Source organism: Camelus ferus, chromosome 8 (genome assembly GCF_009834535.1).
Source record: "Camelus ferus isolate YT-003-E chromosome 8, BCGSAC_Cfer_1.0, whole genome shotgun sequence".
NCBI lineage: Eukaryota > Metazoa > Chordata > Mammalia > Artiodactyla > Camelidae > Camelus > Camelus ferus.
Window position 1 is genome coordinate 13,615,427 of NC_045703.1, and position 12,741 is coordinate 13,628,167.

At 34.2% G+C, this 12,741-nt stretch overlaps 1 protein-coding gene across 1 annotated transcript in view; it reads left to right on the forward strand.

Annotated features, from left to right (window-relative positions):
* EYS (eyes shut homolog) overlaps positions 1-12,741 on the forward strand; it is a 1,185,765-nt gene that overhangs the window by 367,499 nt on the left and 805,525 nt on the right. Inside the window, 1 exon segment of the mRNA XM_032484469.1 lies at positions 9,079-9,200. Coding sequence (XP_032340360.1) covers positions 9,079-9,200 — 122 coding nt within the window.

Sequence of the window (12,741 nt, forward strand, 5' to 3'; positions counted from 1 at the left end):
ACTCTCTGTCACCATCAAGCGCAGTGAGTGTGAGCACTGTCCATACCCAGCCTGAAAGCACCTGTAGGGTCAGAGCAGTTCTCTTTACTTCCTGCACTTGCAGCTTGTAGCATTGGTTATAAACCCACTACCACTGGTTAAATGTTACCAGTACGGCTTCCTCCTTTGCCATCTCCATGATGAAGGTAAAGAAAATGACTGTTGGTCACTGTTTGTATGGCATCATTTTGGTGTCAGCTAGATCATCTAGTCTCTTAATGACTGAGAAAACAGAACAGGGGAATTCACCTATTAAGAGAATTATTCAAAATGCATGATTTGAAGGTTGCCTTAACAAAATTCTCAGATTGTTTTCTGGGCTGTATTTCAGAAAATATATTTCTGATTTTATTAACTGACCAGATATTTTTAATTGATTTTTTTTAGCTACATTTGGGAATACTGGACAGGGGGTCAGGAGACTTGAGTTCTAATTCTATTTTGCTGTCAAAGAGTTAGAGTAGCTTGAGCAATTAGCCTCTGCGGGTTTAGTTTTCTCATTATAAGATGGAATAGGTTGGATGGATCAGTGGTTTTCAATCTGTGTTTTGAGACTCGAGGGGAAAGAATGGTCCTTGGGGACTGGTATTCGGGGAGAGGGGCTACGACAGTTAAATGGGCTGGGCTCTGGGCTTCCTCCCCTGCTCAGTCAGAGCACATCTGCTTTATCCTGCTTTGTTTATTCATGCGCCCTCGGGAAATGTGTTTCTGTAAGAGTTTCTTATTTAAAATTAACAAACAACATTTTTTAAAACAACTGAGCCAAATAATCTAGTGTTGCAGACAGCTTCGAGCAATAAAAGATACACAGTGCTACGAGCTTTATAAAGTGCACAAAAACTGAGCATGAGAGAAACAGCTATGTGTTATCGTTCTAAGATTTATTTTAGAAGCAGCCTGATGGGGGATAAAAGTGATTACTCAGTCCATGATGTGCCTGCATTACCATTGTCATTTGACTTTCAGACCAAAAAGTAATTGTCCCAAACATCTAAATTATCTATAGCAGGATTGCTTTCAAATTCTGGCATTTTTTTGTTTGTGATAGTCCCTTGGAAGTTTATATTTTTTGTATTCTCAGGTATTATATTTGTCCTTGGGACAGAGCTCTGGGAATAGACTGCATCTCCAGTTGTCCAACCAAGTCAATAAGGAAAGTGGTATTCAAGATACAAGAGTGTGTTTGAACGGTACACCTCAATGCCTATAACTATTTTCCCATCATAGCTATGTTATCATTAAAGAATACATTTCTAGTACTGGTAGCCTAAGCCCCTTTATTCTAGTTTTAAACTTTTTAAAAACAAACAAACAAGCAAACAAACAAAAGCCACTGCTGTAGGTAAGGGAACACTTTGGAAAGGGTCACGAATGGTTTATGAAGGTAAGTCATGCAATAAGAGAAATACATTATCGCAAATGGATTGCTAACAGAGACTATGGGTCGAAAATAGCAGGGTAGGTAAACAGCGGAGATTATTTTGAAGAATATAACATGAATTTTATTAGTAGATTGATGAGAATGTAGGAAATAAAACTAGCAGAAATTTGCTCTTTTATCGCTAATGAAAAATATCTTTACATGAAAACAATGACTAAGTATCTTATTTCCTTCAGGAAGTGTTTTAAAAGGTCAACATAGTTTGATTTATATCCTATTAATACTCAAATATAGCATGCAGCTTTTCATACTCTTCACATATTTGTATTACATTTTCTTAAGTTAAAGAAACTGTGTTTTTCTAAAACAGTTCTGCCATGAGAGTATCACTCAATTTAACATATATTTTCATTGCTTTATTTCAAAATATGTTCAATCAAATTCAGCATTTATAAATTTCTATAGAAATGTTTTTTTTAAATAGCCTATTAACTTTCTGTCAGAATAATACATATTATTTTGCTTTAGATATAAAGCACCAAGATAAATCATTTTCTCCAGCTAAAAGAAATAATATTGACATAGTTTTGCTTGTTTGTTTTCAAGAATAAAGATTGCTGTATTTATGTCTAATACCCAATCTTTATTTGCCAATCTTTATGTCTATGGTTAATTCTATAAATCTTTATAGATTAAACCGAGTACTTAAAATAACCTTAAAAGGAAACATAAGTCAATACGCAGAACCCTTTATTCTTACAAGGACTGAATTCATTATGGATTTTCAATTTTTTTCCAGTTTATTAATGAAAAAAGAAATCTTTGTCCTTCTGCTTAGGATTATATGAATAACGAGTCAGAAAAAGACCATAATATCAAAATGTTGTCATGTTTATTCTTTAGTGCATATCTAAATTTTCAGGAATCTAAATGGTAAGTTTCATAAATAAGGTAAATTTTGTGGTTAAGATTGAATCAAATATAATGTAAACACTTCATAGAACATCAATCCAATTCTTCCTTCAGTGGGATTTTTAAACCTCATTTATAGAACTGGTTTTAGTTGATTGTTCTGGAAGGGTTATTTAAAGGAATTCTAAAATATATTCTTTCTTGTTAGGAAAATGAGATGATTAAACACCTAGAAATCATAAAGAAAATATTCTTTGTGACTATATTATTACCAATTAATATCATATATATTTCATGCTCTAACATCCATTCTTTCAGTCAAATATAAGACAGTATTACAGGGGGGAGGGTATAGCTCAGTGGTAGAGTGCATGCTTAGCATGCAGGAGGTCCTGGATTCAAACCCCAGTACTTCCATTATAATAATAAATAAATAAACCTAATAATCTCCCCTCCAAATCCCCCCCCAAAAGCCCCACAAACTAAATAAATAATTTTTTTAAAGATAGTATTCCAGATACTGATAATTGGTCAGCAAAACAGACTGTCTCTGCCCTCTTAGAATTTACATTTTACAAGCTAGAGAAATACACAATGAAATAAGTACAATGTTTTAAAATACGGTATGTGCTAAGTAGAAGATAGACTTTGTATACAAATAACTAGCGTACATAAATAGTGTCATAAAAGATGAAATAGTAGTTGTGAGAAAGGAAAATATACCGGAGTACATGATCAAGGCTTCAGGTAGCATGTGTCATTTATGTTGACCTTGAAGTGGCAATAAAATTTATAAAGTTGGGGCAGAGGTCAGGGGAAGTAAATACAGGTATTCCAGGTGGAAAAATGCCAAAGAAACAGGAATCCAAGACAGAGGAGTTGTTCAGATTACCTGGACAGGTCACAGGCAAGAGAACATTTTAGCTAAAATTTGCTGGTGTCTTACTGTGAGTCAGAGAGCATATGAAGCCCGACACTAAGTACTCACTTAACCCTCCCACTCTCATCAGTCAGGTACCATTACTCCTGATGTCCTTTGAGATTAAGTAGCATGCTTATGATTATATAGCTCATAATTCATGGAGCTCGAGTTTAAACCCCAGCTATCTGTCACCAAACTCCCACAATCTTAAAAACTGCAGGACCTTATCAGGTTTTGTTTTTTCTTAAGATGAGTTTTTCTTTCTCAACTGAAGGGCATAGACTTTTAGGCTGGCAGTTAATTTCTCTCACTCCATTAGAATATTGGTCGACCGGGTCTTGCTTCCACTATTGGGAAGTTAAGTCTTCAGTCCTGAAGCCCCTTTGAAGGTAAGTGTCTTTGTTCTTCAGCTGCTTTTAAGACTTACTCTTTGTCTTTCATTATCAGTGGTGTTACTGTAGATAACGCTTTCTTTGAACTTATCCAGCACAGGTCTGGAGAGCTTTCTAAATCTGCAGTTACTGTCCTCTGTTATCTTTGGACTATTCGCAGGCAGTAATTTTCAAATATTGCTCTCATTCAATTTCTTTCTCTCCTCTTTTAGTGTTCCAATTAACATATACCAATCATTTTCATTATTTCCCATATTTGTCAGATTTTTTTTTTTCTGGCATCTCTTCTTTTTTCTTCATGTGCTTCAATCTGGATATTTACTACTAACCCTCTGCTCAGATTTTATTAAAATAAAATGATTAATTATTAAATTTCAATGATTATTATTTTCAAATGTACAGTATTTCTTTGATTTTTTTTACCAGGTTTCTAGTGAAATTTCCAATCTGGCCTTCTATGTTTTAGCATATCTTAATCATAGGCATTTTAAAATATCCAATAACACACTATTTGAATAGTGTATTTCTACTGTCTGTTTTTCTCTCGAGTTTTGGTCATCAGCATTTCTTCAATTTTTTTAATTGAATACCAGATATTGGTAACAAAGATTGAAAAGTTCTCTCTAATGTTAACTTCCTCTAAAGAGCACTTAATTTCTCTGATAGGGCAATAGAAAGATAGATGACTTCAACTAAAATTTTGAGTGGGGTTTAGCATGATTTGGGCTGGGGTTTTCACTCGCTTGTCTTACTTCTTGACCGTGGCCCTCTGGGGTATAAGTGAAAGCCAGAAGTGTCCAGCAAGACCAGCCCATTTGCAGGCCCTAAACTCCACCTCTATTCCTGCAACTCAAGACAACTGAATCTTTGCTGTTCACTTCAGCTGCTTTTGACTTGTGCTGGGCAGTTTCCATTCAAAGGAGATTATAGGGAGATTGCTGGAAGCTCCAGCTACTTCTTTCTGCTTAGCTTCTATTTATCTGAATTTTAAAAAGCAAATGTCTTGGCCTTAAAAGCAGAGGCAAGTGTGATGATTTTACCTTAGTTTGTTTTGCTTCTTTCCAGAGTTTAGGAGAGCCGGTCAGCCTTGGTTGTTCTTTGCAGAATTCAATAATTATTGCATGTATTTGATTCAGCATCCCTAGTTGTTTTTGGAAAAACGATGTTTGTCAGAATTTGTTTGTTTGGTAAATAGCTTTTATTAATATGAGGACACTCCCATTAAGTTCTCATCTGCTAAGAGAATTTTCATGAATGGCTGTTGAATTTTCTAATACTTTTTTTGAATTTGAGATGATCGAATCATTATTTTCCTTCTTTAATAGATTATCTTGTGTTGAAACATACTTCTATCTTTGTGGAGGAAAAAATGAAAAAAAAAATCCCCCAAACTACCAACTCATAAGAGAACATATTCTGATTATGTTAATTCAATTACTTAAAAATCATTATTTTTTTAATTTTACTTTTTTGATTATAGGTGTGATTGGTGGAGTTTGCATTTCTTGTTATATGCTTGTTATATGCAGGTTTTGGTAACTAGATTTTACTAGTCTCAAAAGATAAATTGGGGAGTTTCCCTGTTTTTCTGTTCTCTATTTGGTATAAGAGGGGACTTAAAGATTTGGAATAAATTTTATTTCAGTCTGTGTAACTTTGCTATCAATCTCCCTCTGTCAGTGCATTTAAAAATGTGCATTTATAAGGGGGTGGTTAGGGAAAGGTTAATCAGAGAAATTAAATTGGTTAGTTGATGGGGTAGGCAGAATAATAAGCTGATCGCAAGATTCCCGCCTCCTGGGGCACATATTCTGTAAAATCTCCTCCCCTTAAGTGTAAGTGAGATCTGTGACTATAATGAGTTATTCCTGCCATGATTATATTACTTTATATTAAAAAAAAAAAAAAGATTTTACAGATGTAACTAAGGTCCCTAATCAGTTGACTTTGATTTTTGAAATGTAAGAATATCCCAAATGGGCCTGACCTAATTAGATGAATCCATAAAAGAGACAAGATGCTCCTGTGTTGGCCTTGAAGGAACAAACCACCGTACTTTGAGAAGAGGAGACCATGTGCCAAGGATGTGACAGCTTCTGGATCTAAGAGCCATTCTTTCCTGTCAGCTAGCAAGTGAACAGACCTAATTCTTAGGGCCATGATGCAATAAATTTTGCTGACAGTCATTGAGTTTGAAAGAAGGACCCAGAACTCCCCAGTCAATACCTTGCTGGTGAGACTTTAAGCAAGGGATTTGACTAACTTGATTCACAGAAACTGAGACAGCAAATTTATGCTTAAAGCTGCTAAATTTGTGGTAATTTGTTACACAGCAATAGAAAATTAAGACACCAGATACGTCTAGATAGTTAATATGCAACAAAGCTGGTGTTCAGATTGCACCTCTCAGACTTCCAAATTTATATTCAGAATGATGCTGTCCTTCTTACCTTTGTATGTTTCTCACTGATCACAGAGATTGAAAATATCTAGCTCTTGATCTGAAAAACTAAACTTCATTATTACATGTGGAATATTCTATACAGTGTTATTATATACGTAGTTATTGTACCTATCAACTTGACAGCATTGTCTTTTGTCTCACTGGCTGTGTAGTTCACTGAGCTAGATCTGTGTCATCTTTTGTGTTTTTCTTGTCTTCTTCACAATGCCTATTTTCAAACTATGTAAAGTCTTTTATCTGAATTTACACCTTTATTGTAGTATGGTTCTTGTACAATAAACTACATATATTTCAGATGTACACTTTGATGAATTTTGATAGATGTATACACCAATGAAACCACTCATTTTACTCATTTTAGTAAATGTACATTAAACATATTTTCTTTCTTAGCAAAAATAGCTCAAAATACTATTATTTAATTATTAAACACCAAGGTAATATGGTTTAAAAATAGTGTTTCACCTTTTACTGTTATTTCAAGTTACTGGAATTAATTAACTTTACAATATTGAATAGGAAAGTACTTTTCACTAAAAATGTCTGAGTTCAGAATAATGCTTCTGAATCAAGTAAACAACAGATGACTGGAAATTTTGAACTCTGGGTTAATTCTAGTTAGTATTCATCCCTGCCCACTTCAACATTTATGTTTTTTAATGTTTAACATTAGAAAAATGTCTATTTCCTTCATCCTTGCATGTTTCGGTTTCATGCAGATCCATCGTATCTGGGATTTACGGCTGTGATACCTGACTTTAATGATAATTATACCATTACCTGGATGATAACTTTCTACTAATTATTAAATCATCAAGAGTACCAATAATTATTAGCTTTTGAGGAATGTATGGCTTTAATGACAAAGAAATTCAATTGGCTTTTTGACTCACTCACTAAATTTGGTTCAAATTATTACTGAGACATCATAATTAAAACCAGTGGTAAACTCATGCATTTGTCTTTACAGAAATGATTCACACCTCTTAGAAAGTGAATTGCCAGAGCGTAACTACAGGGCACCTCACTTGCTCCATGGGTTTTGTGTACCTGCCATGCATCCAGCTCTGCCCACGTGTCTATCGCTGAGTTGGGTCTGTGGTCCCCTATTCACTACTGCAGACAGTTGTCTATTATATAATTGCTTCCCTATCTTAAATAGCATATGCATAAAACAAAATATAATAATTACCTTAGATTTTCATGTAAGTCCTCTATTAATGTATAAAAAAAAACAAGAGAGAAGGGAAAAGAATAAGCCAACCATAACCAATGAAAGCTTTCTGAATGGTGCCAAACTCGTTGAGAAAACATTCAGGGGGCAGAATGCATGAGAAAATTGCTGGTAAAATCCAGCAAACTGTGAGTTCTATGACTGAGACCTCTGAGTGGAGAATGAACACATGTTCAGGAGTAAAGCCTGATGTTGATGGTGTGGTGTGGTGGCTTTCTTCCCTCTGTTTTGCAGCTGCTCACAAGGCAGGGCAAACCCACCTGCCCTGTAACCAAAGTAAGGGCCTCCTCAGTGGAGCTTCTCATGCTTACTGATTATTGTAACCTAAATGCAGGTACATGGAGCAGGAATGCACTTGTGTCTCTGCTTAATATGCTATTTTGGCTGTAATATTTGAAACAAACCTTATGTCTGCCTCTATCAAAGGTATAGAATCCTTTTGAAGTCTGTTTGGTGTACTGACATCATATTTTACATTATTTTTTCCTGTCATATCTATTAGTTTCCATTGTTCAATTAACATGTATTAAGCACCCACTGGGTGCTGAGTCTTCTCAAGATTCTGGGATATGTTAAACCAACATGTGTTTTTCAACCTCAGGGAGTTCCTGCTCCTTGTGTATGTTCACAGAACCATGGAGACTTAGCTCCATTCCCAAGTGAAGAAGCTGGGATGGCATCATCTTACCATGACTCTGTCCAGTAGAAATGTAATGAGAAATTTTCTAGCAGACATGTTAAAAAAAAATAAAAAGTTAAAGGAAGTGGGCGAAATTAATTTTAATAATATAATCGTGTATTTAGCTCTTTATATCCAAAATACTACCACTAAAATATGTAAGTCATAAAATTATTAGTGAGATACTTTATATTCTTTTTTTCTTACTAAATCTTCAAAACTCCAATGTGTATTTCATACTTACTGCCCATCTCAGTTGGAACCAGGTACATTTCAATGCTCTATAACCACATGTAACCAGTGGCTACTGTACTCAATAGTGAAGATCAAGGGAGCGCCTAACATGGATTTTAGTATTTTTCATAATCTAGAATCTCTAAACCTGAGATCCTAATTTTTTTGATAAGAGCCCTATTCTTCAAATTTCTTTTTGATATACAAATTATTGACCCACTGTAATTTGAGGTGTTTGTTATTTGTTTGTTCATTTACACAATCTGGAAAAGCAACTTTTCTTTCAATATGTTGAATATTGTTATAGGCCAATTCTATTCTTTAGAAAAATAATAGGCAAAGTTTTACAATTTCAATCAACCAACAGTACTGTATTTACATAAATTAATTATTTGTAAGTAATACCACAAACTTGTCAGAAGGTTTATTTTGTTGTGGTTATTTTTTAAACACATGAGCTAGTTGCTGGGTACCATATTGAGTTACTTAGCTTTACACAATCACTAGCCTTCATATTACTAATGCACTATTTTCCTATTAAGACATTTAACAAGACAGAATAGCTCTGCACTGTGAGCTTAATACATTAATATTAATTTTTTTGAGTTAGATACTAAAGAATAATGTTCATGCAGTTTTTAAACTGTGCCCCCTGTGTGTTTTAAACTGTGGTAGTTTTTGGCAAGTATTGACATCCTATAAAAATGGAAAAAAAAAATACAAATTGGCAGAAAGATCAAAATAACCAAGAGTAATAACTGAATTATAGGCTTAATAGTCACAAGTATCCTAAAAGTTGCATAATTTTCATATTCCCTCAGAGCTACCAGTGTGTGCGCCTTTCTGGTTGGGAAGGAAATTTTTGTGAACAAGAATCCAGTGACTGCAAAACGAATCCTTGTAAGAACAATTCTACCTGTATTGACTTTGGCAATAGTTATCGGTGAGTAATGTATTCACTGTTTTCTTCATGAAATTACCTGGAGTTCTGAATGTCTTTGGGATATGTCTGGACATTATTTTCACTTTACATCAATTAATTAAAAATAATGGTCCCAAGATGAAGAGCCATTTCCTGACACGGTAGTGTCATATTCATTTAAAATTTACAAAAACCAAAGTTCAGGTATCATGTCAAAAAAGGAATAAACAAATCTGACCCTGGAAATCCAATGTCCAGATGTGACACATCTTACAAATGTACTTATTTCTTCAAAACGCGCCTTTGCCACTTCAGCATTATTTTGGACCATTCCATGAAAATGAGCGTCACAATACGTGTCCTGAGTGGAGCTATTGAATTAAACCTTTCCAGTTACTTCTGAGAAATTATCATGAGTTTGGGTTCTTTGGGAATTTACCCTGAGTTTGGTAACTTGTCAAATTATTGGTAAATTTTACATTAACTATTCATATTTTCCATAATCCTATTGTATTATTAATTAATTTTAAGATAAGAAGTTTGAAGAAACTAAGTGGAAATTCTGAGTACCCATTGCTATCATTCCAAAAGTTTAATAACCAAATAGGTATTTGTAAATAGCTTTTTTGGGGCAGGAGGTAACTAGGTTTGTTTGTTTGTTTGTTTATTTATTTATTTATTTATTTATGGGAGGTACTGGGGATTGAACCCAGGGCCCTCATGCATGCTGAGCGTGTGCTATACCAATTGAGCTATACCTTCTCCCTTAGCTTATAGTCTTTAACTTCTTTCGTGTGCATGGGTCCCTCAAATAGATGCAAAAAAAAAAAAAATAGGTGATTGTAACTAGAATGCTTTTATTCTTGTCACAGAAGCAGAATAATTGATTACAATAGTTACATGATTATTTTCCCAGAGATAAATCATAATGATTTCAGGGTGTCCTCTAAAATAACTCATGCACTGTCTTTTATCTTGCCATTAAAATGGAGAATTCTGGATCATCTCAAGCATGTAAGGGTTTTTACAAACGCTCCTCATTTTTGGTGGCTAGTCAAGAGTAGGTACTTTATTTCATTAAAAAGAATTCTGAAATAGCTGGCAATAGTTTGATTTACAATCAATGACAGTAAGAAAAATAATAAATGACTTTAGTAATATGGGAAAACTAACAGTGTCAATAGTTGACATGATTGTAAAATATACAGAAATGTAAAAACCCAGAGTTTTTTGTGACATTATCAATTATTAAAATTGATATATCATCACAAATTACTGTTGACTGCCTCTCCATCTATATGATGAGAAAAAGACAACTTTTGCTAGGCTAAGAAAAAAACAATTCATAGTCCTCTATGTTTATTTTATTTTCCTTAAAAACCTTTATTAATTATAACCTACAATGTATACGAATTTTCCAGGATATTTTTCAGAGACTCTGATATATTCTTTTAGACATTCAGTTCTGTTTTGTTCCTAAAAACAATTTGTTTATGCATTCATGTATATGCGTGCTCAACAATCAGTTGCATCAAACACTGGCAGGAACACACCTGTGGCTGAACAAAATGGGTCTATAACTCATAGCTGTGATGAAGAACTCCCAGCATGTGAATCCACTGGGCATCCCAATAGGAGGTGCTGGAAAGGACTTAGGGGTTCAAGTTTGTGACACGTGATTTTGGGAGGGTTCAAGAAAGTAGAGCTTTGGTTTGGATAGGATATTGTCAGGAGGTAGGAAGCATTCTGTGATTGCGTTCATCAGACATCTTATGTAGGAGGATGGAAAACTAGACAGAGGGGTAGCCAACATGTTTACAGAGTCAGCACTCCTTTGACAGCCGTGATAGAGAACTGTTTGCTCTTCTCATGGTTTAGACAATGTTCATGGTTTGTCTGTATTTGGATTTGTTTATGGGATAGGTTTGTTTTTTGCTATGATTCGTCAGGGTCACAGTGTTGCCTTGTCTCATTTTGATGTTCTGTGAAATTGTCTATTGAAATGTTTAACAGGAGAACTCCATCATCTAGCTGTAAACCTAGCTTCTAGTTCCTGGCCAGCTCCTGAGTGTCCTGAATTTAGTTGCTGTTTTCTCTTTCCTGAAATACAGTCTCATACATACGTGTGGAGAAAAACATGTGTGTGTGTGTGTGTGTGTGTGCGTGCATGCATGTGAAATATATCACTTATGCGTGCCCACCTATTTGTCTAAAATATGTTATTCTCACAACGTCAAACAGAATGAGAAGACTCAAACATTATTAGCCAACAGGGTAGTGCTTTCATTTAGATAAACAGTATTATCATTTTATTCAGAACTTAAATATCTAAAACAAAACCAGCAACAAAGTCTATAAGGCTTAAACTTTGTTTTAATATTCATGAGACATAATCAGTCTTTCAAGAAACTCCAACGCCACTAATTGTGAACTATTAATGACTTGAATTCATAAATATGTCACAAGGCTTTTCCTCTTAAATTAACATACTCTCTTAGTCAGTTTGCCCATGCCTCAGAATTTTGAAAGATTACTGACTGTATTTCTACGATGGTAGGGTTGCATTCTTTTTCAGTATAAAAATAGAAGTCCAGCTGAAGTAAGCTTTCTGATTGTGTTTCTTTATGTGATTATAGACATGAAAACGTATTAATATAAATGTTATATTAACATTGGCTTCACTAGTTTGCATATTGAGGCGTGATTCACATATGATACAATTCACCCTTTTAATGGTTACAGTTGAGGAGTTTCTGGTATATTCACAGAGAAGTGAAAGCATTACCTCTCTCTTATTTTAGAACATTTTCATCACCCCAAAAGAAACCCATACGTACTGGCATTCCCTCCCCATTTCTCCCTCCTGAGTCTTGAAAACCACTAATCTGTTTTCTGTCTCTGTGGATTTGTCTGTCCTGAAGATTTCATACAAATGGAATCATGCAACAAGGGCTCTTTTGTGACTGGTTTATCACACTTAGCATAATTATTTCAAGAGCTATGTTGAAGCACTTAATTCCTTTTTATGGCCAATAATATTGTATCACATGGTCATAGTACAGTAATTTATCTATTCTTAATTTGATGGACTTTAAGTTGCCTACTTTTTGACTGTTTTGCATAAGTATGTGTATGAACACATACTTCCAATTTTTTAAGTATATCACTCACTGTAGACTTGCTGAATTATATGATAACTCTATGTCTCTTATAGTTAGCATGCGATTAGAATGTTTTTTAAACCATTCTGCCTTTTGATTGAATTATTCACTCAATTTAGATTTAATGTAATTACTGATAAAATAAGGTACTTACGTTGTTTTTCTATTTTTACATGTTATAGATCTTTTTTGTTCCTCTGTTCCTCTTCATTGCCTTCTTTTGTGTTAGATATTTTTTCTGATATTACATTTTAATTTCCTTTTTACTTTTACTATGTATTTTTTACTTATTTTCTTAACGGTTGTCCTATAGATTTCAATTAACCTCTTAAAGCAATCAACATAGTATTAATACTAATTTAATTTCAATAGTATACAGAAACTTTGCTTCACTATTGCTC